General features: G+C 31.5%; 1 protein-coding gene across 1 annotated transcript; it reads right to left on the bottom strand.

Annotated features, from left to right (window-relative positions):
* Positions 1-1,127: 1,127 nt before the first annotated feature.
* On the bottom strand, positions 1,128-21,135 carry LOC110113909 (phytochrome-associated serine/threonine-protein phosphatase). The gene is made up of 9 exons (XM_020846631.2): positions 20,964-21,135; positions 20,795-20,862; positions 13,485-13,542; positions 10,220-10,330; positions 10,057-10,107; positions 2,722-2,865; positions 2,541-2,636; positions 2,324-2,395; positions 1,128-1,756 (listed from the first exon to the last, which is right to left on the bottom strand). Exons 1-9 carry the CDS (start codon positions 21,015-21,017, stop codon positions 1,673-1,675), a joined length of 738 nt encoding a protein of 245 aa, XP_020702290.1. The 5' UTR covers positions 21,018-21,135; the 3' UTR covers positions 1,128-1,672.
* Positions 21,136-27,982: the final 6,847 nt, after the last annotated feature.

Here is a 27,982-nt window from a genome sequence, read left to right as displayed (position 1 = left end):
GGTTCCCAATCATGCCCGCCCACCAACAACCCTAAAGCCTCGATGGGTATTTTTTTGCTTTCGTCCATAATAAGTTAAATCCTTGGAGAATCCTTTCCTCGATATTAGGATATGGCCAACCCTAAGACTTTTCTTGGGAACTTGAACCCAAGGTTTCATATGTTGGGGAATTCTAGGCATGTATCTACTTGATTAAATTAGGTAATGACTTTCGATGTGATCTAGATGGTTGGGTGAAATTGCAAGTGGTTTAGAGGCCAAAGGAGCAAAACCCTAAAGACTATATAAAGCTGAACTAGTCTGGATGGATTTGATTGGTCTTGGAATATTAAGTTAATAAAAAGGTGTAATGTTGCGCTGAGAAGCTAGAAAGCCTATTATGAAGTGTTAGGGTAATGTATGCAAGTCGGATTTGAAGTAGATGTATAGATCCAAGGTGTTTTAGGGCTGATAGAGTAAGGAGGATCAAAATTAGGTTATTAGATATCACATTCATAAAAGAGTCAAAGATTACATATAGATTTATGTAAATGATATATGATTATAATATTATGACTATTATGAATAAGAAAGTTGAAAAGAATTTTATTTGAAAGCTTATTTCTTTCATGGATTACAAGTGGAGCAGAAAGATAAGGAAATACTTATCTTTCAAATCAAATATTCAAATAATTTAAGTACCACATTCAACTTGAAAGATTATAAACCAATAGACAGCCCCGTAAGTCCTCCAACAGAACTAGATGGGGATTTACAATTTGAAAAGCTTCTGATTTATTTAAAATTTCTTATAGTTTATTGGAAGGGTCTTGGAGCTTATATAAAAAGAAGATTCTTGTTAATGAGGATTTACCAATGTTTTTCAGGCATGAAAAGTTGATGAGATATGAATTTTCCTCTTATTAATGAGGCTTTACATATACACCATCAATATTTTATATATTTATATATCTAAATATTTAAATTTACTTATATAACACTTAATGTTTTCTAATAAAACATACTTTTACATTCATATTGAGCCTCCTATGGGTCAAATGCTTCATCATAAAACAAAAATGTGAAGAAACAAATTAGATTTGAATAATACTAATAATAATCTATCAGCAATGAAAGCAGCCAACCAAAGAACAAAGATGCTTAAATATCACCAACCCTTAGAACAAAGATTGCCTACAAAATGTCAAATTGATGAGCTGCAAGCAAGACATTGGAAATCTGCTAAGATTACAAGACAAAATTGGCAGTAGAATGTCATTCTCAATCATAGCTTCTCCGAAATCTCAACTCTTATGAAGTAAGCGAGCTGGCTTTTGAGCTCATCATTTTGCTATGGTCTCTGGGCTGCAATCATGGACAAATCATTGTAGAAGAATAATGGGAAAATCAAGAGGCTTAGCAGTAACAACACTGAAATGAAAACATGAATATATAATACACAGCTGAGTACAGAAAATCAGTATGGCTACAAATCTGCCACTATAATAATCTTTCCCATCAGAATTCTTAAATTTTCTCTAGCAGAACCACTAATCCGGTCACAGGTAGTAGCATTTCCTTCTTTCCATGATGACCTCCATGCTCATAAACCCTCCACATGCAACACAAATTAAGCCATAAAGACAGGAAAACTGAAGCACTTCGTAGGGGAAAAAAAATCAAGAATCGGCTTCTACAAAAAGTATGGAACCCCTGTTCTAGGTCCCCTCATCTGATTATTCTCCTCAGTTTCTGTAAAGAACTTTACCTCTCTCTCCTGTAATCAACAGAAAAAGTTGTCAAGAGAACTCTATTTTCCTTCCAAGTGGTAATCACATCAGCAAATATTCCGAAAATTGAGACTTTACACTAATTCCAGAGCACAGTTTTAAAGATGGAAAGGGAAACTGGTCGCAAAATCATGCAACGTATTTCACAGAATCACCTAGAAGATAATAATTAGGCTTCGCTTGGGACGGCTTTCTTACTGCTTCTTAAAGAAGCTTTCTAGTACAAAAATTAATTTTTGTACTAGAAAAATATTTTAAGAAGCAATAAAAAAACCGTCCCAAACAAAATCTTAGTCCACAGTTCCACAAACATTCGCATATGGATACTGAAATATCTATATTTACTTGCATAACACAAGTTTTTAAAACACATAAGAAAAACATTGAAAAGATATGTTTCAATTTAGATAATTTAGTATTAATAATATTTTTTATGTGATTCAGAGAATGAGTTGAAGTAAATATAAAGGTTTTCATGTAAGATATTTAGAAAGATAAGAATTTTGTGGTATTTAAAACACTAAGGTAATAATACCAGATTTGCAGACTCATACCATATTCTCATTGAAACTAAGTATAGAAGCTACATTTCCACACCTATAGCAGTAATTTGGTGCAGACCAGACCTGGTGAAACAAGTAAATGATTACTTTTGCTGCCTCAAATTTGCAAAGAGGAGCATATGCAAATTTCAAGTATAAATATATATACCAACATTCTTCAAAAAATGAATGGAACGGAATTTTGGTTAGAACTAAAAGGTAAACTCACTGTGACAAGACCTTTGTCTTGGAACATGTATTTCAAACCTTCCTGGACAAGTTGATGTGCTCGGCAGACCAGATCGAGATTGTTGATATGATTAAACTACAAATCCAAACATTAGCAAACTGGAGAAAGACATTAAGGACACTTTTTTGAAGGAAAATTGGCATCAGATCTTATGGTGTACCTCTGAAGTCACCCTAGAGCCAAAAAGCCATCCTGCTCCACGTGGACTTACAGCCCAGGTCTCTATCTCCTCAGGATCACTCCACATGAGATCACAAAATGGACCCTCATGTGGAATTTCACAATTCCGATCAATAACCCTCATCTGCAACAATTAGGTATCAGATATCTTGAAAATGTACAACTAAAATGATTCTATCTTTTCATAGCACAAATGAAGATGCATCACATATAAAGGCCACTGCATGGTGGTGACAACGGACCGCTAAGGCTCCTCTCCAACAACAACAACCGCTAAGGCTCCTCTCCCTAAAACAAAAATCAATTTGCCCATTTCTTCCCACGTTGCATTATTCCAATTCATATTTTTTAAAACCTTAAAAACTATTTTAGAGATACAATAGTAGGAAAGCCCGAAGAAATGAAAAGTGACTATAAGGAAAATGTATGATAAAAATAATGCAACGGATGTTAAGTGGAAGTTTTTATAGTTCTATTTGCAAGCTAAATGATTTTCTCAGTGAATTCAATGACAATAATTGATTCTATTGATTGAACTTGCATAGATTAAGATGCATTTTTTTTAGTAAACTTATAATGGAGAAGTAGATGGTGATTATAATATAGACTAGGTTTGGGTTCGAAACTTATTCTAAAGTATAATATTTTGCTAGGATGAGAAGTAAAAAAGAGAAATCTAGGAGAAAAAACTCATTGTAGGTGATATCAATTTCTTAGGATAAATAGTAACAAAGTCAAAATCTTTTCAATGAAAGTGTCATTGGCAGGCACAAACCTTTTTCATGGGGGTGGTAACATTTGTACTTTTTTTCCAATAAAAACATATTTAATTGCTTGAGGATCAATTTTTCATCTATTTTGAGAATGTGAATGAACAAAGCAACACTTCCAAATATTTTGGAAACAATGTTATTTGAGGCATTGAAATAGGGAATGAATTTATTTAGGACTAATGTAGGACCTTTGAACCCAAGGACCTTAGCAGATAATCGATTCATTATGTAGGCGACTATTAAAATTGCTTCCCCAATATTATTTTGAACTATTTTTATTAAAAATGAGAGCCCTTATGGTAGCAAGAAGTTGGCCACTCTTTCATTCAAGCACTCCATTTTTAATGGGGTGTATATGTACAAGAGGAATCATGTATTTCCGTTTTTTTGGATGTATGAAAAAAAAGGAATGATTGAAGTAGTATTTAACATTATTGGATTTTACCTTTTTTTTATTTCAACATCAAATTTATTTTTTATCAGCTTGAAAAAGATGGAAAAAAGATGCATCACTTTCATATTTAGTAAAAGATTCATGAAATACGGACATAATTATGAACAAATGACACAAACCACCAAGCTCCAAAGATGTTAGGTAATGGTCCCCAAATGTCACTACAAAAGAGGGGCAAATTAATAAAAATTCTTGTATCACTCATTGCAAAATTGTCACATTTGTCTTTTCCTAGTTCACAAATATGATAATAAAGATCTCTGATATATATTCTTTTGAATAATAAAAGAAAAATGATTGAGAATAATGAAGGATGGGTGGCCAAACCACATACATTTTAAAGCCAGTTTTTTTTTTATTGAATTTAAGGGTTTCTAAGAGAAGAGATAATGCTGAAATATATATAATTTTCATAATCATTGGATTCTTCAAGATGATAGAGAGCATTCTTTTCTTCAGTAAGTTCAATCGTTCGTCTCATCCTTATTCATGAAAGACATAATATGAAGGATAAAATGCAATATGATAATTGAAATCTTTAGTTAGCTTTTGGATGGATAATAGGTTGGTAAATACTTTAGGTAAATGGAGGACATTTCAAAGTGTGAGGGCTTATGTATAATAATATTTTCTTGAACAACCACAATAATCAAGGATTCATTGGCCATGGTTATTTTCTTATTGCTAAGACAAGGGGTATATAAAATAAATGTATGAGAGAAGCTAGTCACATGAGTTCTAGCTCCTAAATCAATGATCCAGGAATTGAAGATGGATATCTATAAGTCTTTAAAGGCATGAAACCAGATAATACTTGAAAATATTAGAGTTCAAGTACATGTTGGCAACTATAAATGTTTTTCAAGATGCTCCTAACAAGCTTTTTTTTTCTTTTTGTGCCTTATCCTTAGTAAGAAATTGTGAATAAATTAAAATCACTTTAGATACTTATTTTCATTCAACTAGTATGTTGAATGAATGTTTTATGCAGATCTCTCATTGGAATTAGATATATTACTATTATTGTCCATGGAGAGAAAAAATGGGGTTCTGTACACAAGAAAGAAATAGGAAAAGAAAGAAATGTAGCAATAAAATGATAAGACTACAATAATAGGACCAATTTGTGGTAATGCAGTGCTGAAGGAAACAATAGAGAAATGTTTGTGACAATGAAGCAAAAAAGCTACAATTATAAAAAACAGGGTGAAAACAAAGACAGAGAACCGCAGTAAATAATAGATTGCAAGCTCTAGATAATATGGCAATGAATGTTGTAGCTTATAAAAAGCTAGAAATCCTAAGCTTTGTAACCATACTAAGAATTGGCGAGATTCGGTTGAATTTCATTCCAATATTTATATAAAATTTATGCAATCTTTGGAAGTTTCTAATAGAAAATATACAAAATCAGAAAATAATAATTATAAAAAAAACTTATACAGTAAGTATTAAGGATCCCACAGATCAATGTTAGTGACAACAGAAAAAGAAGGAAATAGGGCGAAAGTCTTAGTAAGCATGAGTCCCAACTAGCAGAAATTATGCAACCGTTTCATAAGATGTTACCATAAATGCAAGTCTAATGCTTGTATGAGATGACCTTTCCCAAGAATCTCCCAAACCCGCACTTAACAAAGGATTAAAATCCCATATGGAAAAGAATGGATAACATATCCATAAAAAAAAATTATCAAGCCATTCAATAAATATATACAAATACATGCCTCATAAGTCATATCAATATTCGTAATCATAAGAATAACTAAGAAACAACATTCAACAAATTTAACGGAATTGAAGTCCTCTAAAATTACATAAATGATCACTAATAGAGCTTCATCACCTTGTGCTACAACTCCATATAGATTCAAAGCCCGCAACAGTCCCAATAAGCAAGGAACTTGCTATAATCCCTTAAAGAAAGGAAGCCAGCTGCAACCTTGATGAGCTAGGAGCTAAAGATCGTTACAATCCAACAATCTTTAACCACAACGTAAAATTGCAAAAAACTATGCTAAACTTCTGAAGGTACAATGGACTACACCAGAATAACTGGAATATTCTAAAATGACCAATCAATTCTATAGATTAAAAAATAAAATTAACTAGCAAATTTAGGAAAATTTATTAACTTCTTATAAACATATCCATGATCATTATATGTAGGTCGATCTCTTCATTGCACAATATACCACTAATATTCACCATAATAGTCAATACTATTTTATAATCAACCATAGCTTTTAGCACAAAATTACGGTCATCTCAAAATTATGTAAATAATGTATAGAATATGAAACCAAAAGATGGAGAAAAATTAAAAATATATATATGGCATGAGATGTAGTGGGTGTATTGTGACTTTAGGCGATCAAATTATTATAAAGAGTGCACGTTTTATACATCTCAGGCCTATTGTCTAAAGTGATGATGAAATAGATGGGGATATTACTAGTAGAATTCAAGTTGGATGGTTGTAGTGAAGGAATGCTTCGAGCCTATTGTGTGATAGAAAAACACCCCTCAAACTTAAGGGAAATTTCTATAAGATGTTGATGAGACTTGCAATGCTTTATGGCACAGAATGTTGGCCTTTAAAAGAGAAGCATAAAATTAAGTGTTGCATAGTGGAGGCTTTTAAAAGAGAAGCATAAAATTAAGTGGATGAGAGGCTTTACTCTTAGAGGTAGAATGCAAAACAAGCATATATGTGAAAAGGTTGGAGTAACTCCAATGGATGATTAGATTAGAAAGAGTTGCCTTAGATGGTTTGGTCATATAAAATGTAAGCCTTATGATGACCCAGTTAGGGAGTAGATGTATTAGATTTGGCCTATGTTAAGAAAGGTAGAGGTATACCTAAAAAAACTTGGTTAAAAAATATTAGCAATGACCTTTTTTATTATATTTAAATGAGAATTTGACTCTTAACAAGACACAAAGGAGAAAAATGATACATATAGCCGACCCCACATAGTAGGATAAAGGTTTGATGTTGTTGTTGTAATGATTAATCAATATGAATTATATACTACTGGTTTTAAACAAATCGATGAAGTCATAAATTTCTAGTTTACTTGAAGATATTTATCATTCATAAATTTATGAATATTATATAATTTAACCTTCTCAATAATATTCTTTATAAATTTGAAAATTAATAGTCAAATAACAAAAAACAAAATAAATGTCAATTTTACTATTTTTTTATAAACATAACAGTAAAAGAGAAACCCTCAAGAGTTGCATAATTATATTGTTCAAATAATTCAATAACTTTAACAATTTATTCAATTTCATAAATATGGATGTATTTAGCTTCCAAGTTCATATATGATCTCATATTTAATTTCTTTATAGTGGCTTTATTTTAGGTTCAAGTACATGATCATATTTTAGAATAGGTTTTGATGCAAAATCCCATGTAGGATCATTTTTTCTGCACCTGATTCGTCATTTAAAGAATATTCAAAACTACAGTTTCATCAGTAGCAATAAATTTAATCACATGGTACTAGTTTCATTATGTTTTTAATAGGACTTAGGTGAAAAGTATAAAAAATAAAAATTTTCCTTGAAATATTACTGAAGGTATAATAAACAATAATAATATTTTTCGAGCTCTAAGACTATAACACACCACATATATTATCTTCAGAGAAGTGTAGCTTGATTCATGCTTAAATTTCTAGCACAAGACCTTTACTAAATCAGATATAATAAAATAATAATCTTAGAGCAAATTAGATTTGGCGGCAAAATCTTTGAATATATGTTAACAAATTATAATCATCTTGATTGAAATTCTACAATTAATCATGCAATTGATCTCTGTAACATAGGAAAGACAAATATTGTTCTCTAAATATACGTTCCACAGCAACCCATGTAAACTTGGTTTTTATAGAAATAGTTCACCAAAATAGTTTAGCAAATCCCAATAATTTTGCAAGCAAATTTCATTCTTTTAAAGATATATTCTACCTATTAAAGAATTCATCCAAATTATCTTTCTTATTTGAATATATCACAGGATTAAGCCTTCATCAAATGTATGAATAAAATTTGTAAATCTTAACTTCATGAAAACTGCATGAAAATTTTTAGCTTTTATCTTTGTAACTCTATTTCTATAAATAAGGAATCATGACTTGTATGAAGATTATTGATTGATTAAGCATTGCTATCAAATGAATGAAATTATTCATGAGGCCAATTGAATGTTTCCTTTATATCCAAGTTATGTATGTTGATCGCTACAAATTATGTAATTGAAATTCTGCTTTCGTCACCCCTTATTTATCCTCTCACCACCATTACCATTTCATTTAAATTGTATGTTTTTATTCATGTATAACTAATTATACATCCTATGTCTAGAAGAAATTATGATTCAGCATTAAGCTCTAATACCAAATTTTATGTAAGATGCCTTTAGATATTGTATCAAAGTGTTTTCATACAAATTTAACAAGCGATACGGAGAACAATGAATCAAACCAAATTTTTGAAAGAAACAAATCATAAGTACAAAATAATTACTAACAACCATCGATAAAAATCCAAAAAAACTGATAAAAACTAAATGAGGTGAAAAATCTGAGATCTTCTCCAATAAATTAACTAGAATTATGGATCATGAAAGCCACACATGATCAAAATTTTATGTGATTGAGAGAAATTAGATTATAGAGAATCTGACAAAACATAATTATATATTTTAGCAAATAATGAAAAACATTAAAAATAAAAAAAATGAAGGGGAAGTCGCCAAAAAGTTAGGTCTCGCGCTTGAGTCTCTCCCTGCATTCAAGTTTCACACCTGACCAATAATTAAAAACTCAAAAGGAAAAAAAAAGACTTGTTCGTCCATGAAAAATTTTATTTAAGTCATTCAAAAAGGTTTGTTCATGCCTCAAAACCGTACTAACAACACAAAAAACCTATGAAATGACCTCCACCGACTCGAAAAAACCAGATTCCCTAAGAACAACAAAAAGGTCACTAACATAGTCTTCAACATCTTATACTACAATGTTGTTAGGAAACTGTTACGGTTCAGCCTAAGCCGTCCAAACCGGCCCAACCTGGGCCGGTTCAGACCTATAGGAGGCGGGCTAAGCCGCCTCCTTTGAATGTCGCCCAAGCGTGTGGGCCCCCCTAGGGTGGCAAAGAGAGAGAGGGAAGGGGCTGAATTTGTATAGGGAAACTATTTAAATATTGGTTTATTTTAAAAAAAACCTTTTATTGGTTTTTATTAGAAAGATATGTATTAAAAGAGGAGGGGAGGCTAGGGTTAGGGCATGCATGCTTTGAGTTATTCTTTTCGAGTTTTCCTTGACGTTATGGGCTCTAGACTCATCGTCTAGAGATTGGGAGAGAACAATCCTCCTCTCGAATTGAGGATCAATTGTATCTTTGTTTTATGTTTGCTTTGCTTTGATTTCCCTAATGCAATCTACTGTTTCGGGTTGATTTTGTTGGCATTCTTGTGTTCTTTCTTGTTGTTTTTACCCATTTATCATTAATGTTGCTTGCGAACTCAAGTAATTCCAATAGGATTACTTGCGAACTCAAGTATTTCCTATCAGAAACAAAATCTGCTGCAATTCGGATAAGCAACGAAGGCAGTCTCAATAAAAAAGGAAGGCCACTATAGCCCCAATAAGGAAGCAGCCAAAATTTTTGAAACCCATCTCAGCTTCAATCTTGGGAGGGATAAGTTGGAGAGACTAATAGGAAGAACCGAAGTTGTAGAAATAGCTAGAATCAGCTGAAGTGCAGCATCTAATGGTTACAACTAGTATCTTTACACTACCAAATGAAGCAGCGTGTATTGTTCAACTCCCCCAATTATGAAAACTGGGAAGGGGAAAAATGCCAACATGCTTATGGTATCAAAAGCGATTGATCATTTAACTATGAGTTTCATAAAAAAAGGACGAACGCTAAATTAAAATCTTAGGATAATCAGCATGAAAAGATCAGAGAACATAATCTGGGGCTTTTGAATGCCATAAAAAACAAGAAGGCATTATCAATTATAAAAATAATCACTACATTTAAAAAAAAAATTATAGATAACCTGATCAATAGTTCTTATATCGGGAGATAAACCACCATGGACACACAGCACCTATAATTTCAAAGAGAAGTGGCATGAAACATCAACTTAAACCCAATAAAGAGGAAGCGTTAGAAAACATTAGTTGAGTTTTAAAGTAGATACAGAACAAGAAAATGGTTACCGTTCCATCAATAATTGCTGACAAAGTAAGGTAGTCAAAAACATCAGTGCAGTATCTCCATGCGTTGGCATTCCCATATTTTCTCTGGCACTCATCATAAAAACCATAGACCTAGATAAAGGAAACGAAAATCCATAAAAAATGCATAGAAGAAATAAAATTTTGAAAAAAAGAAAAAAAGGTCGGCAAGGTTATCTCAAGAACTCATGAATGTAAGACGATAATTGCATATAACTGCTCATCTACGTTAAAAGGCATAATCCTGAATCTAATATCACAAAACAGTAATTCTGCTTAACGAAGTGAAAATACTTGATTAAAGGAAGAAATCATTAAAATAGATCCAAATTGCATTTTGAAGGTTTAAAACGTTAAGGGGTTTCCACCTGCAAAAAAATAAAAATAATAATAATAATAATATTCTACTCATATGACACTAAGCTTAGAAAGTCATATGATAAACGTTCTCCTCCAGCATAAAAATTGACCCACAATGATGCCTTGTGCCTTGCATAAAGCCAACTAGAAATGCAATTGACAAGGTGGTTGTTGCACTGGAAAAGAAACTTCAAGATATCTGAATATTTTATTACAAGAATTTAACAGATTACATGTCATAGGTTTATTATCTAATATGCATTACTGCCGGTCAACACTGCCGTTGTCAGGTCCCAAGTCCTGTATTAGAAAAATGAAGGGTTGCGTTAGGTAGTTGACAGCCAACGTAAAACTTTTCGAATAATAATGACATGAGTCTTTTATAATTTTAGTAGTAATAGACCTAGTGACGGGATTGTGACTTTGGACGTTCAAGTCATTAATAAGAGTACATGTTTTAGATATCTTGGATCTGTTGTTCAGAGTGATGGTGAAATAGATGGGGATATTATCAGCAGAATTCAAGTTGGATGGTTGAAGTGGAGAAATGCATCGGGCTTGTAACGCTTGTTGTGTGATAGAAAAGTACCCCTCAAACTTAAGGGAAAATTCTTTAAGATGGTTGTGAGGCCTGCAATGCTTTATGATGCCGAATGTTGGTCATTAAAAGAGAAGCATAGAGCATCCAGAGGTTTATTATTTAAAACCCAATCTACCAATCAACCCAAGAACTTTCTAGCCCGTTCAGTCTGAAAAGGTTCCGTTAAAAAAATTTGTAAAGTACTTCTTTGGTCTTGTTTCACGAGTTTAACTGTGTCCAGGTTACCTTTATGCGTAATATGTTATGTACAGAGACAAGTATACATGAACCTAAACCCTCAACTTGTAGAAAACAAATGCATGCAAAAGGATGTGCATGCGCATTAAGATTGAATTTGCTGAATTCCCCGAGGAAATTGAAACATCTTAATTTAGCATGACCTTTGTCAGGTAAAATTTAAGAGGAAAAGCTCAAAATAATCACAAAACTTTTTGTGGTGTTCATTGTAATCCCAAACTATTTAATGTATACTCAATTTCATCCTTTAACTCTTCAAAATTGATCCACATAAATCCCTCGACTCCCTAGAATTTTTTAACTGGATTCTAATGAAGGGGCTAATTTAGATCAATTTTAAGGAGTTAAACGACCAAATGAAGCACATTGAATAGTCTGGCATTTGAATGGCCCCCTAAAAAAACCCAGGGTCTATTTTGGACATTTTCTCAAAATTGAAATATTGAAAAGAAAAACTTTCACATTGATCAAGATAAAACCAAATTATTACCTAGTTGCAACCACAAAATGTTTCCCAGACCATAAGGATATTTAAAATTGAAAAAAGGTTATTAGAATGCTGATGAAGAATTTAGACAATGTTAAATATTCAACATCATCAGGTATAAAAAGGGCTGCCACACCCTGCGTGTAACCTGATTTGGCTTCTTGGTTAGGCTTGCACTTGCAGCAGCCTACTTGGTTAGATAGTAGGAACTACACTACAATCTCACGTTGCCCTAAGACAAGAAATGAGAACTCTTGCACACTGTGCCCATGGTTTTCCAAGATAAGAAAAGCAGGTGGAAGCAGATTCATAGTGTTTTCATGTTCCGCATACAACCCAATTTTAATTTGAACAAAGTTAACTGAAGATTTAATGATGATGTAGGCAAAATTTTAATTTTTTCCTCTTATTGGGTATTTATTTGTGGGCTGCTTTGTCTCGTATTGGGCTGGCCCATTTATGCTTGGCTGCTTTGTGTTTGGAGTGTTGTGGCTGATTGGGAGCCGTCTTTTTTAGCATTGAATGCTGGGTTCATGTGTTGCCAAGCTCCTTTCTTGGTGTCTGTTCGGCTCTTGGCTATTCCAATTCTGGCTGTTAGGTTTGTGGTGCTGCTGTGCCTTTCCGCTTGGGTTTTTCCCCTATTCTGGTTGGCTGAATGGGGCGGGTGCTTTGGGTGCCTTTTGAGCTCCTTTTTCCTATTTAAGGGGATTGTTTTGCTGCTGCTTAGTGAGTTAAATGTGATGTTTTTGGAAAGCGAAACTTGTTGGTTTCGAATAGCATGCGAGCTATCCTCTTCTATCTCCTCTCTTCTAAAAATTCGTCTTGGACTTCTAATCTATTTCTTTTCTCCACAAGTAACCACTCAATTTGTATCCTTCATCTCAAAAATTCTATAAGTTGTGTTGTGTCTTGAGTTTTATTACAAGTTGTAAGTTGTTTTTTTTTTATTTGAAGTTGAAAGTAGCTTGTTTGTTTCTTTGCTATGTCTTTGAAAGTTTCTTTTTTCCTAAAGTGTCTAATGTTCTCCAACTTGTTTTGGAGCACTTATTTGTGTTTCTTTTTGTTCCCATCAAATGAGGACTGCATAAAAGAAAAATACCGACAAACAATGACGAACGAAAGTAGGAAATAAAGAGCTAGTAACAAGCACATAAAACAAAGACATGCATTTCCTCGATTCTCCTCAGCATAAAAACATTTGAACCCTTAATCATCAGAAATAGTGGTATGGTATATAACTAAATCTCTTCAATATTTCACAGAATGGAAATACAACCTAGAAAACCAGAAAAAGGGGGCATGTAAAATCACAGAAGTAAATTGGCAATTTCTTTCACATGCTACATAAAATGTGATATTTCTCCTAGTACAATGATTGAATTAAACTAGCTTGTGGAATATAAAAGAATTACTAAACCATGAAACAACCTATCAACAAAAGAGTATAATTATTAGACTAAAAAGTTGCAAAATTTCTTGCTTGGAAGTTGGAAGGTAAATTTAAAGTTCAAATTCCACTAGAATTTGCTATCACAATAAAAAAACACCAAAGAATAGCACACCTGTGTTAGTTGCCTGCTTTCGTGATTCCCACGTAGAAGGGTAATATTTGCCGGGTATCTGGCGTAAATGCACAAAAGCCAAACAACTTGATTTTGGTTAGGCAATTATAAATAAAAAAGAAAAGAGAACAGTGAGTCTGGGGATGAGAGAAACGAACATAAAAACTTTAAGAATTTCAACAAATCATTCATAGGCATGTTCATCAGAAGCCAATTTGTATAATGATTGCTTGGGTGGTAAAAAAATTGAAAATCAAATAAAAAAAGATAAATAATCCCAGTAAGCCAACAGAAAATCTCAGATTCTAGAAACTACATCTACTAAAAATACAATAAAACCCCAACTGATTCATAAAATCAACCCTAATTAGTTGGGATAAGGCTAATGATGAAAACGCTAATGAATCAAAGAGCAGCTCATCATCAAGTCAAACCAAGACTATCTGCTCAGAACTAGATAAAGTGTCAAGACTAATCATGAAAATTAGAATGAATCATCGAGTGGTTCATCATTAACGTGAGTAGAGGCAACCTCTCAAGTAAAGGCAATCAGAATTGCAGGCTTAAATGAAGTTTACCCAAAGTGTTCCCATAGCAAGCTATGGTCATATAATAATAATTTGGATTGAATGTAGGCTATGATGATTATTTATATGAAACATGATATCTGTAATACTAAATGTAATGCTATGTATTACATATAATTAATCCTCATAAAATATTTTTTTGCTTATTTTATCTGATTAAGAAATGCAAAGAATTAAAGAAGCAACTACAAGATTTGCTAGCTTAAAAGTCTATCAGGCCCAGAGTTCCCTAGAGGTTTGTAAAAATAATGATGGATCTATGAAAATGTGATTGCAAACAATTGGATCAGGAATCTGTGAAGAATAAGCATCCATTGCCTAGTATTTGATGATATTTTTTATCAACTCTAAGGAACTAAGAAGTAAATCAAGATTAATTTTGATATCATGATATCATAAACTGAGAGAAAATGACAGGAGTATTCCCATTGCGGTCATTAACAATTGATATAAGAATTCTAAGATTTTGGTAATGTTGTTTTCCTTTTGGTAAAGTTGTTTTCCTCAATCAATGCCTCAATGGCTTCCATGAATTTTATGATTCAAATGTTTTGACCTCTCATCAATTTGTTATTGCCTTATTTATTTATGACATTAATCTATTCCAAGAGTTAGATGAGGCATAAGCAACATCTAGGGATTTTTTTATAGGTCCTGAGGGTAGAAAAACTTCTTTCCAAACTAAATAAATGAAAATTATAGCTTAAGAATGTGGTGACAAGTCATTTCTTGAGCTTGTAATTATGTAAATCATAAAAAGATTGAAGTTGCTCTAGATTGGAATAGGTCAAGTACTGTATCTAAGATAATACGTTTCAAAAATAATATGTTTTTTGAATTGCAAGTTTATTACTAAAGAAGTTGAACGTTTTGCTAAGGTTTTTGTCCCACTAACAAGATTGACCGAAAATAATGTGACATTCAATTAGGATTTGGCATAAAGGAAGAACCAAGGAGCTTAAGAAAATATTAACTAGTGCACCAGTACTCATTGTATCTTCTAGTCAAAAATATGTTTTAAGCGTACAATATTACCTAACATTTGGGACATGTGCAGAGACACAATGAAAAAATAATGGCTTATGTTTCAAGCATGCTGAAAGGACATGAGAAGCATGTTATTTGTTTTAAAGATTTGAGATGCATTATTTGTATAATCAGACCCTTTAGAACTTCAAAGATCAAATTCTTAAAAATTTGTTCATGGAAAAAGGATCAGACTATGAGATAGAGAAATGAATGGACTTTATGAAAGATTACAATAGATATATCAATTATCATACTGTAAAGCTACTATGCCAGCTAACACATTTAGAAGAAGATCAATGAGGTACATTGTTCAGTTGTTGGTTAAGAAAGCAAGGCTTCGTTGGGATTTGTTGGTTCTTGATTTGAAATACTTGGCAGAGACTTCACATGACTTTCTGGCTAGGTTTAGGGAGCATCAACCATAATACTCAAGATAAATGCATGCCACAATAAGGAGCTTCATTCTTTCAGCCTGCATGAATAAATGGTTCAAGGGCAAAGACCTGGATTTCTTGTTGCTATAGATGGCTCAATCATATTTCATGGTGGATTATAAATACCTAAGAACTATCAATAAGGAGACAGGGGCTACTGATTAAAGTGCACAAATAAGCTAAACAACTTTAGTGTTTGTCATTCATGGACACAAACTCCTCATGAGGTAACTTTATGATTTTCTAAATTAAAGGAGAACCTAAAAAGTTACAAGAAAAAATAGATAAAATATCATTCTAGTAAATTTTAGCTTACTTTTACATTTAATTATCATATATATGTTTTTAGTGTTTTAATGAAATATGACAGCATTCATAGCTACTCTAACAAAAATCAAACTTCAAAAAATGAATTATTTTGGATCTTGGGAATAAGGGAGGCACAAACTAATAGTGATTTGATCATTTTATGGATGACATCAATGCATAAACTCTCTTCTCAACATTTCCATAGAATCATAGTGAATCATGGAAACTCATTTTATGTTGACAAGGTATATGTCAAATGAAGCTATATGCCAGGACTGAAGTGTCTTTACCACTGCTCACAGTTTGAGGGAAGTGTAAGGACTTGTGGGCACGCTCAGATTTTGAGAGCCTTCTACATGTTCGTTTTCTATTCACCTTATCAGTATTAGATATATGTTGAAGTTATTTATGTAAGCAAATGTAAAAGGATAATTGAATTTGCAACTAGGCCTTTGATTTGCCACCAAGTGAAAGGAGAACATTAGAGATTAAAAGGAAATAATAAAAATTGGAGATTCCTGAGTGGAAGTGGAAGTATATTACCATGGGTTTTGTTAAGGAGTTTCTTGGCTTCAAAAAGGCATAATTCTATTTGTAGTTTGCATATTTTATTCTTATATGTGATGCTACACCTTTGCATAATGTGGTAAAAATTTAAGTTCACAAGATAATGAACTCACATGAGGTTTCAATTGGTGTTGTTTTAGATAGAAAGTTCCTGTTCACTAATAGATTTGGAGAAGTCTAAAAAAGGCTTTGGATATTGGATGCTCATCATTAGCTCAGCTTATCAAACTTAGATGAATGACTGTAATCAGATCATTCAAACACTTGAAAATTTTTCTAGAACTTGTCCTGCACGGATTTGGAAACTCATATTTGGGTCAAGTCATTTCTGGTACACTAAATAAAGTTCTTAGTATATATACTAGTCATGCTTTAAAATTAACCCTTATTATTATGACTGGGTTGCTACAATCTACATTGGAGAGAAGGACATCGAGTTGTAGGACTTCACTAGCAAAACATGCTCAATAATAGTTGCTCACATGAACTGTGTCTCATACTCTCATGATTGATTATACTAAGTAGACACCTAATTGATGCGATAATAGTGCAGACCACTCTATTTTATAGGCTCAAACCTTAACTAGAAGAGACTAAATCATCCATTAAGTAGAGCGCCCATGTTATTCTACTCAAAGTATTAAAAAAAAAACAAATGGCAATGGAAGAATATTAGACATTGCATTTCTGTGGTTTCCCAAAGACAACAAGAACCCAAATACCAGCGCCACCTTAAACGAATTAATGGATGGTTATTCGTATATCATTTGAGCATCATATGATGCAAATAAAAGGTGATTTTCTAACCATAAAAATCAAGCATGAGAAACAAGGCACCTCACTAAATAATCCTCATACAACCAAGTGCTGGCCCAGGTATAAATATTTTTTCTTACTGAATCTAGAAGGTAGAAGATACAAAACGACAAAACCTACTAATGTTTTCAGAGGCGGCTATCTCCTACAAACATGAGGCTTGATTTCACTATTTTGGTGACTTTTTCCTATATTTATTCAATACTCTAAATTTGATTGTTGGGGTTCATTGTGTTATTAATTTATTTAAATTTGATATAATTTCAGTCTCAACAAGTGCATGAATTTCAACTCAATGTGGTTTTCTTTGTTCTAAATTTCTAAGCCTCATTTACAATAGAAGACAATTGAATTATCATCTCAATTAATTCTCTCAAGTGTTGCTTGGTTATATGTATTTATAATGCATTTATAATGAAACGTATGAAAATGTAATATATTTTATTTAGAGGTGTACGGTTCACCATAAATCAAATGAATTGAAACTATATTTCCGTTAGGATGAATGAATATTGAAAATAAAATGGTCTACTAAAATGAAATGGTAATGTTACCACAAAAATGGAAATCTTACTAATCTACATAAATCCACTAAAAAATTCATCAGACTACACAAATTTTATAATTTCTAGAAGTGCTTCAGAATACCATTTCACAACTCAAATAAGCTTTTTATTTGGGGTGGCTTTTTTGCTACTTTTTGAAGAAAAAGCATACAACAAAAAATAATGTCGATTTTGATAATAAAATTGTACAGTTTTGAATGCTTTTATCAGAACTTGTTTTATAAAAGCTGCTCTTGGAAAGATGAATACAAAACTTTGACTAAAAAAATAACTTTAAAATTCTGATAGCAAAAATAGGAAGCTATAAGTTGCAAGTGTACTGGCACTTGAAATAGTTGGCAGCAACTATAAAATCACTAAACTATGCCACTAGATCCTTTAAACACTAAAAAATCCAAAGAGATGTCAAATCCATTGTTTAGAAAAATGATGATGGCTACAAAAATGTATGATTTTACCATAAAGCGAAATTTTTTACTAAAGGAAAGAGTGACATCATGATAGGGCATTGGGAGCAAGGAGCTGCAACAGTCAAAAAACACTCATTCAATAGTATTGGACGAAAAAGAATAACAAAACTCCCACATTACTTCAGTCATTGCTCACTCTTCCACTTGTGTTTGCTTCTACTATCATGAGGCAAATATGAAAGAACAAAAAAATGATGGAGAAAGCATGGAGGCAGCAATGCATACCATGAATAGGCATGAAAGAATGATCCAAAAGAAGAGAATAAATAAATGAACTAGTATGCTGCAAATAGGCCAGGAGGAACGATGAAAGATATATTTTTATTTATTCCCATATAATTGAATAAAAAAATAAACATATTTTCTTGACGTTTATTTGGGAAGTGTTGATGCTCAAATCAAATGTTCTTGAGCCAAGACATAAGCTTAAATAATAATATCAAAATTCATTAATAATAGAGATCAACTACATAGTTAATTTAATTAAGTTAAAATATTGTGGCTATAGTGTGTTCAAAAATTTTATTAGATTTGAAAGCTATTATAGAGAAATACTATTTGCAAATAGATTATTCTGTTATCATTATTTATTTCATTAAAATTCTAATATAAGAAATTATACATGAATTAACCTGCAATTCTCCAAAGATAAAAGATGAAGCTTAAGATAGAGATTTAGGGTTTGAAAATATTATAATAATCCTTATGTTAGAACTATTACATTGATAAATAGTTTTAAAGAAACAGTATCATCAACCCATCCAAAAGACTATTAAACACACTCTAAAATAAGCATCTTGTATAGTCAAATTTAATCTAATAGAAAAATGTGCAGTACATGAATATTCTATAAGTCATATTACATTTATAATATGATTTAACAATTAATTTCATTAATTTTGAATCTAACCAAAGTCCACATTAGATCATGGAGCTAACACTAAGCAAGAGTTAAAATCTAAAGATGAAATTGAATATGAACATGAGATCATTTCTTGGTTTCAATCCCATTAGAATTTAAATTTATGCTTAATTTTAAAATTGAAAAATTCGTACAAGCTGAATTAATAAATCAATTGAGTAATTTGATAGTATAACTCCTAATGAAGTATCATATGAAACTATCCTTATATCTATATGAACCAAACTAATATTGATTTTGTTTTATGTAGTTGGCTTCTTGCAAATTCTCAAAAAGAATTTTTTGAAGAGATCAAATCTAAAAGTGCCCAATTCATCACAATAAATTTTTAAACCATTTGGATTTATTTTCCTTAAAGAAGTTGATCATTAATACAACAAATGGATCTTGTATAAATTAAACATATTTGTGCGACTTGATAATTATGAAAAGAAAATTTTATTGAAACCAAGTATAAATATTAAGTTTTCTTCATTTTCTCCTCTTGGACTTGGTCATAGCAATATCCATTATGAAGCATATAATTATTCAAGCATTATAATTACATGTACTATATTGCATTATCCATGAGCGATGTATGATTTTCATGAGAAAATTGTCGTTAATCATGAAAAATATAAGCCTAAGAATAGAAAAAATATGATATTCAAACTAGTAGATATGATAATGATTGTCTGAACCTAAAAAGTTTTTTTACAAAAAACCTTAAAATTTTAACCACCCAAAAAAGAAATCATATAAATAAAGTAACAAATTGAGATGAATCCTTGCAAGTTATAATTTGAGTAAAAGTCCAATTTTTTATGTATCATATTTAATTGTATATCATGAACCATCAACCATTAAATTAACTCTTCTCTATGCTCACCTTGCTCGAAATACACATTCAACACATCATATACACAATTCTAAATTTTTTATATTAATCTTATTCTTGATGCTATTATTGGAGAAGGAGGTTTTGTTTGGCATTATTATATTTTGTTGTGTTGTGTTGTGCTATATAGTTTTGTTCTGTGTTATATGCTAGTATGTTGATCATTAAAGTTAAGGTCTGAAATTGCACAACCGGGTATTAAAATAGTTTTTTTCATAAAACATGAAAGGTTTAGAGGCATAAGCATCAAAATTAAACCATTAAATTAATTAAAAATACAAAAAATAAAGCATTTAAGAGTACTTATAGCACTCAATAAGCAACTTTTTTTTTTCATAAAAATTTGAGATTAGTTTTATCCCAATAAATTATTTGATTGTAATTCAAAAGTATCCAAATAACAACATAAAAAGACATACAAGCATTTAATAAAAACCAAGAAGGCTAAAATAATTAAGTAAACATAAACAAGAAGGCTAAAATAAACATATCCCAAAATAAATTAGTTATGACTTAAAAATAAGCCAAAATATCAGGGAAAATGCATTTCTAATACAATGTAGGAAATTCATTATGTAAAAAGGATTGAATTCAAGATGTGATACAAAGCACACACGACATGTTTTCCACTCTATGCTGTCCGCAATTTTTATATTTTTAATGGAATATTGAAATGAAACAATATATAAAAATTATCAGAAAGATATATAAATATTAGTTTTGTGAGTAACACCTGGCTTTTAGAAGTAACAAAATAGTGAAGACTTCCAAACTATTATATCCTCGATCAACAAAATCACCCTGTCATTAATTATGAGAGCTAATTACAATAAGCACAAATTAAGAAACCATTGAATAAAATAACTATCAAATTAAGTGACCATGAAGCAAGAAAGACCTACCATAAAGATGTAATTTGTCTCTGGAACATGACCTCCAGTCTGAAAGAGTTTCATTAGGTCATGAAACTGGCCATGGATATCTCCGCAAACAGTTACAGGGCTATTGACGGGTTGTACATTTGACTCTTCAATGAGAATTTCTTTCACCTAAGGGATTACAAAACAAAGTTCAGAATAATAGCAGTTTCTAAAATTGAAACATCCGTAGTGATGATGGAAAGAAAAGGGAAAAAAAATCAATTAAGTTTCAAGACTCATAACAAAAGTAAAATAATTTCATTCATAATTTGAGAGATACTAAATAACTACAAAAGAAAATAATGTTAGCATCACAAAAGTTATAAGATACTCTCATTATCATGATTTGCAAAAACAAAAGAAGAAATTATCTATAAATGAGGTACTTTAAAAGACATTTGAAGAGGGAAAAAATGAAGCAAATTTAACCAAATAAAATAGGTAAAACAGTTATAGCATGGCCAGTATTAATGATGAAGAGTATCTACGTGTACTTCAAATCAAAAGAACATACTATCATGTAGTTATATGTAGATTTTAAAATGAATAGGAGACTAAAGATGTATTTCATTATTTTTTTCTTCTTTCTTTTTCCCCTTTTCTCATTTTTTTCTTGCTTCCATTTTTCAACATTACTCATGCCTAACTTTTGGGGGTTGTTTGGCAACAAGTAGGATTTAGTAAATCTTGTAAATCCGGATTTACTAAATCCTGAAGGGTTTAAATCCAGAAAACTGTTGGCAAAAAAATATTAGAACCTGTGAAACTATTTGGCAACATAACTCAAGATTTAAGGCTGTTAGTTTATTAAAAATTCAAATTTAATTTTTGCTTTAAATTTAATTTGCATTAAGTACAAGTTACTTATTTATTCAAATTTTAATTATTGTCAATAAATTAAAATTAGAAAAATAGTATAATTAGAAATTTTAATTATGAAATAACTTATTAATTCCAATTTTGACTATATTTTTTATTATTTATGAGTTAATTATTAATTCTAATTTTAATTATTATTAGAAACTAATCATTATAAATAATATAATTAGAATCTAAGTTAATTATCAATTAATAAAAGTAATTAATTATTTATTAATTACATTATATTCTTAATTAATTTTAATTATCAATTAACAAAATAATTAATTATATGGTAAGCTTCTCTAGCAATGCATGTCTATTTTCTCTGCTCTTTCTTCCTATAGCCGTAGGCATGATAGGGTTTGCTTTTTCTCTTCTCCAACTATTCGTATTGTTCGACTTTGCCTCGCATCAGAGTTTGAGTTTTGAACTGAGTCGATAGAAGAGTTCTTCACCTCCTTCAACAACTTTTCTTCTAGTAATATTGGAATTAACAACAGTCTGTCATTCTTCTGTTGGACCAGAAGTAACGACAACCATGAGAGCTCATTCGTTGCAAAGGTAACCATCTTTCTCCCTTTCACACACTTCTTCGGCCAAATCCCGTAAATTCGTTGAACCCCCAGATTTTGTAAATTCGGGTTTTATGGCAAAAAGCGGGAAATGAAAGATTTATTCCTCCGTAAGATTTAATTGATCCTTTAATCCCGTTTGGTAGGATTTAGTATAAATCCTACTCAAATCATGTATAAATCCTGTATCTAAACAGCCACTTAATGAGTATGTGCCTACGGCATGTTACAAGAATTTAGTATAAAAGGCGTCCTTCCGATGACCCGGTTAGGAGAGTAGAGGTATTAGATTTGACTTGTGTTAAGAAAGGTAGGGGTAGACCTAAAAAGACTTGGTTAGAAAATATTAGGAATGACCTTTCTTTATTAGATTTAAACGAGAATTTGACTTTTAATAGGACACAATGGAGAAAAAGGATTCATGTAGCCGACCCCACGTAGTGGGATAAAGGCTTGATGTTGTTGTAAAGTTTTAAATATAATTAAATGTTTCATTAATTAAATATTATTTAATTAGATTTTAGTTTTAATCTTACATTAATTGATCTATTTTAAAATTCAAATTTTCTCTTATTCAAATTATTTAAGTTGAAAATTTAAATTCAATTAGTTTATTTGGTTAATTAAGTGATTTTTTTAAATTAATTAATGTTGATTAATTAAAGCTTTTGCTTTTATTTTAGCTTTGAGTTAAATTTTAGGTTATGAATTAAAATTCAGATTGATTGCTTTCACCTTAAATGGTTTCATTATTCAATTAAATGAGATTTCAATCTAATTTAATTACAGCTTCCTATGCCCCTTATCCTTGATAAATGAACACAAATCAAAGGCGACGAGAGGAGCGAAAAATGGAATGCGAGCCGCAGCACTCGGGGCAGGGACGCAACTTCAAAGGGGAACGATCTCGGGAAATTTGCAAAGAGAAATGGGTTTTAAATTTGGGCGCCCGCCCGGCCCGATCCGCCCGAATTGAGCCGGCGTTGCGGATGAATATCCAGTGTACTTCTTGAAGCGCTGTTCTATAATAGATTCGGTTAAGTTCTGAAATTTCTTTTAACAATTTCTAAATTCCTTTTAGGTTTAAATATTAATTAAAAAGATAATATTTTTAAGTTAAATGTGTCTATATTTTTAGAGTCTATTTGGGAAAAAAAAATTTTGGTTGCTTTCCTTCTTTTCACATGATAAACATAGGCTTCATCTAGGGATTAATTATTTTGTACGGATGTCAAATGTCGTCTAGAGATCAACCAGAATGAGTCACGTTAGCGGTATCAAGCCGCAGTACCGAGCAGTACCGAGCCGCGGTACTGAGTCATGGTACCAGCAGTCCGGAGACCAACCAGAATGTGACATGTCATGTTTCTGCTCAGTACCGTGGCTTGACTTGGTGCTGCTCGGTACCGCTGACGTTGAGCAATCTGGTTGATCTCCGAATGGCATTCTGCGTCCGGTCTCCACACAGAATAATTTCTTTCATTTATGACAGTTTTCTTACTATTTTTTACAGTAATTCTCGCAGAAAAATTTCTTGAAAGCATTAGAAAAATAATAGCAAAAAATTGTCCCAAATGAAGCCATTCTTTTATTTGGCTACTACTTTTTTATTGTTTTCTTACTTTTTTAAAAAAATTATTTATGGTGGAAGTTATTTTTACAACAAATTTATTTAAGTTGTTTTCTTTATTGTAACTTTATAGTTTATAAAGTAGTTGTCTCAAATCGTGCCTTAGTCAAAACATTCATTTATCAATCGAATGCATTTTGCAGACCTAAAATGCTTTGGTAAAAAAAAGTTGTGCCATTTGGATCGAGATCAATATCAAATTTTGAATAATTCTAACATAATACTTCATACTCAAATCATCATGATTGAGATCACCCACTTATTATAGTTTAAGTATTGAATAATCTTGCCATAAAATATGAGCTTATTTGCGACTTGCAAAAACTACTATTATACTCTACAACTGACAGCCTATTTGAGACGACTGTAATTTTTTATGAAGTTGTTTGCGAAGTTGCTGTGGGGAAAGCAACTTAACAACTCTGATTGTAAAAAACCACTTTCCACCACATAACATGAAAAAGCTATCCCAAACAGACTCTAAATCAAACCAAATACAACTTTTCTTCAGGACGGTCATAATGTTCCTATCTAAAGAAATGGGAAATTCTCCACCACTTCAGCAATGTCATGCTTTATATATATGAAATTATCTTTTTTTCTCACTTAAACAATGTGGATGATGTGATTAAAGAGAGTAATTTTGACAGTTTGCCTGATGGAGATGTTATAAGAGTATGATCTTTGACTTCAATTTATTTTGTTTGGGTTTAATGGCTTCCTTCAAGTGGTTAATAGCAAAGCTGCTTCCTACATTTTGTAGTCAAAGCACATCATTATTTTCCTTAAATAATATAAATGATGGGATTGGCCACCTCATATTTGATATTTTGTTGATTGTAATGTTATATACAATTATGTTTTGATTCATGTCCAACAAAAATTCATTTGATCAAATATAAATTTTATTTTGGTAGATTATTTGAATTGAAAAATTTTTAAATTTAATTTTGGGGTAATTCAAACTCTTATTTCAACAAATTTATAGTGAAATTGAATGTTTAGATGAGACGAGTTAAACAACACAAAAAGTGGTTTAATATGAGCTCAAAATTAACGTTCTTACTGTGTTTCTTTTGAGCTAGCAACCACAGTTCCGCTTTGTTATTGCTTTCTCGTTGTTTACAAGAAATGTATGTACTAAGAAGTTTATTTTTATAGAAGCTTTCCAAAAATTTGTTTTTTCTCAAAATAACTTTACAACTATTTTTTATAAAAAATGCAGCCATTTCAAATAGATTCTAAATATTTAAAGCATGGTTTGAATCTTCATAACACTATTGAGGGACCAAATAATCTATGAATCTTGTAAGCTTATAATAGAATGAAGCCTCCTAATGAAAGGAATACAATAAATCCAAGATCATTCAATTATACCATCATTAAGGTACTTAATTGATCAATAAATAGTCTATAATTAATGGAACCAATACAAGCTATCCTATAGAGTATTTATAATTTTTTACTACCATTATGAAAAAAATACTAAGTGTTAAATAGACATACATTATTTACATGAGGATGATTTAAAATTCAAGAAAATTTAGAGACGTAAGAGTTCCATAGCTCAACCCGATGGTCACCACTAGTAGCTTTTGTAGCCCAATTATTATCACTCAATTATATGTGCCTGACTATCATCATTCAACCAACATGACTTGACAATCATTATTCGATTATCATAATCCTATCACAGTCACTCAGCAGACATCTAATTACTATGATTTGTTATTGACATTGACATCTATTGATTGACATTTATCTCTTGACCATCTCCATCACTCTTATTATTTCTACAACATTCTCTACATCAACAACAAGACAAGCTAATGATCCATAATTTATATTATTATCTTATCTAATTTAGGGTAAGAGCAAACTTTTATAATATATATTTATATAGTAGTTTATTTCATCTGGGATATACTCTATAAATTTTTCTCTTTATGAATTTTTCACATAAAAACTTTGTCGTTGTTTATGAATTTTTCTTATAGATGTGTGTGGATCCTTACATGACATTTGTGGGAAAAATAAACTACATATTTTAATTTTTCTATTTTTATTATCAAATACAATATAGAAAATAATATACCATACTGGAAGATATAAATAATATTTTACAACAGCTTAAAAGAAAAATAAAATAGGTCTATAAAAATATTTTTATATTTTTTTTTTCAAATTTTTTTCTATTTAATTTGAGCACGATAGCTTTTATTTTGTTATATGATATGGTTTTCCATAAAAGCAAGTCAAAAGAAATTATTTTTAGTGTTTCCACGGGTTGAAAAGTTTTGAAGTTTAATATTCTATATTGACATGTGAAATAATCGAAGGGAGTAAATAACTCTGGTATAAATAATTGTGGGTAGCGGGAATCAGGATCTGACTAGATATTTGAGATAGTATAGATCATGAGCCTCAATTTACTTATTGAGGCCATTGACAGATGCTCCTGATATGATATATCCAAGGTCATTTGGGGAAAGATTGTTGGTACATTAACTTACTATGAATAATGCTGCAATTATACGATTTTTCAATCCCTAAAACTAATTATAATCTTTACCACATGAAAACTACTATGTACGTAGTCAGGATATCCTCCACCCATTCACCGATGGCCAAGGGAAGAATGCAATCTCAATGCAAGAAGTGGTGGATGATGTTATTGAGATAGCAGACAAGCTTCACGGGTCGGTCTATATTGACTACGACGCATTCGATGCAGAGGACCATCTGTTGCCCCCTCCTTAGCAGACACGTAAACACTGGGACAATACATAGGGGTCAATGAGATCAATTTCAGGTGCTCTCAGGAGAACTTCAAGCACTAATGTATGAGTTGAGGACTTCCAGGGACCTAAGATTCCATTTATGTCAGTTCTGGTGCTCATCACATGCCATCGGCATTCGAGGTGGGTGGACCTTCAATGACTTGGGGATTAAATCCACATAATGTAGGACCATTTTAAGATTATTATAACTCAGTTGGTGTACAGTTTCAAACTCCTATAGGTTACTAGGATGCCAACTATAGAGGAAAACTGCTGCCATACACCTCATTTAGTATGTACATTCCATATTGGATGGGTTCGTTGGGTTTTTCAACATCTCTGACGCAACAAGATTTACTTTTACAACAAGGACGTCTAGATACAATAACACCACAGGAGGAGGAGCAGATGATGGGGCAGATATACATTCGAGAGCTCGACGACCCCATACTAGGTATACCCCTGGCACATACGCCCTTCCACGCCAAAGATGAGGCTAGTGTGTATTTTTGTGTATTATGTTTGTATTGTTTCTACTAAAATATAGTATATATGAGTTTTAATAAATTAATAGTAATTGTATTATGTAATTTCTTGGATGAATATAATATTATGTTTATACTGATAAATTAGACAACCAAATTTAATCACAAAAAAATACAATAACCTCAAGTAGATAACCTTCTTTAAAAGCAGAAAAGGATATATAAACTATTAGCATCATATAAATTATAAAAAGATAACTCCACATAGAGATATTTCTTCTCCACTAAGATATTAACTTTAATGAGCAAGATGAAGAAAACATAATAGAAGCAAACATACATAGTACTACATATTCATGTTTCCTAAGCAGTATACGCAGACGTGTATGGAGCTTGGTTTAAGTTGGGTAGCACTTGAAGTGATACTCAAACTCATACTAAAGGTATTATCAGTCCTCCCCATTCATAAACTTTCTTGGTTTGCCTTATGGTATAACATCTTTCATCCAATTTTTATAGAACTCCAAAATGAAATCGTCAAGGCAGAAGAAGACCAACGATGATAAAAAATATTATGCTCTGGGTCTAGGTTGCTGCACTTAACATCTAAAGAATGGTCATCTTCATTGTCACGTCGTATCTCGTGATATCACATTTGTACAAAATGAGGAAT

This window comes from Dendrobium catenatum, unplaced genomic scaffold (assembly GCF_001605985.2).
Source record: "Dendrobium catenatum unplaced genomic scaffold, ASM160598v2 fragScaff_scaffold_1392, whole genome shotgun sequence".
Taxonomy (NCBI): domain Eukaryota; kingdom Viridiplantae; phylum Streptophyta; class Magnoliopsida; order Asparagales; family Orchidaceae; genus Dendrobium; species Dendrobium catenatum.
The sequence above is the reverse complement of the archived record's forward strand: the minus strand, read 5'-3'. Positions and strand labels throughout refer to the sequence as shown.

Coding starts and splice junctions, on each gene's coding strand:
- LOC110113909 (XM_020846631.2), bottom strand. CDS start 21,017: ATGAAACTCTTTCAGACTGGAGGTCATGTTCCAGAGACAAATTACATC. Junction 20,863..20,963: donor AGACAAATTACATCTTTATG/GTAGGTCTTTCT, acceptor AATTAATGACAG/GGTGATTTTGTTGATCGAGG. Junction 1,757..2,323: donor TTAGTTTCAATGAGAATATG/GTATGAGTCTGC, acceptor TGTTGATTACAG/GAGAGAGAGGTAAAGTTCTT.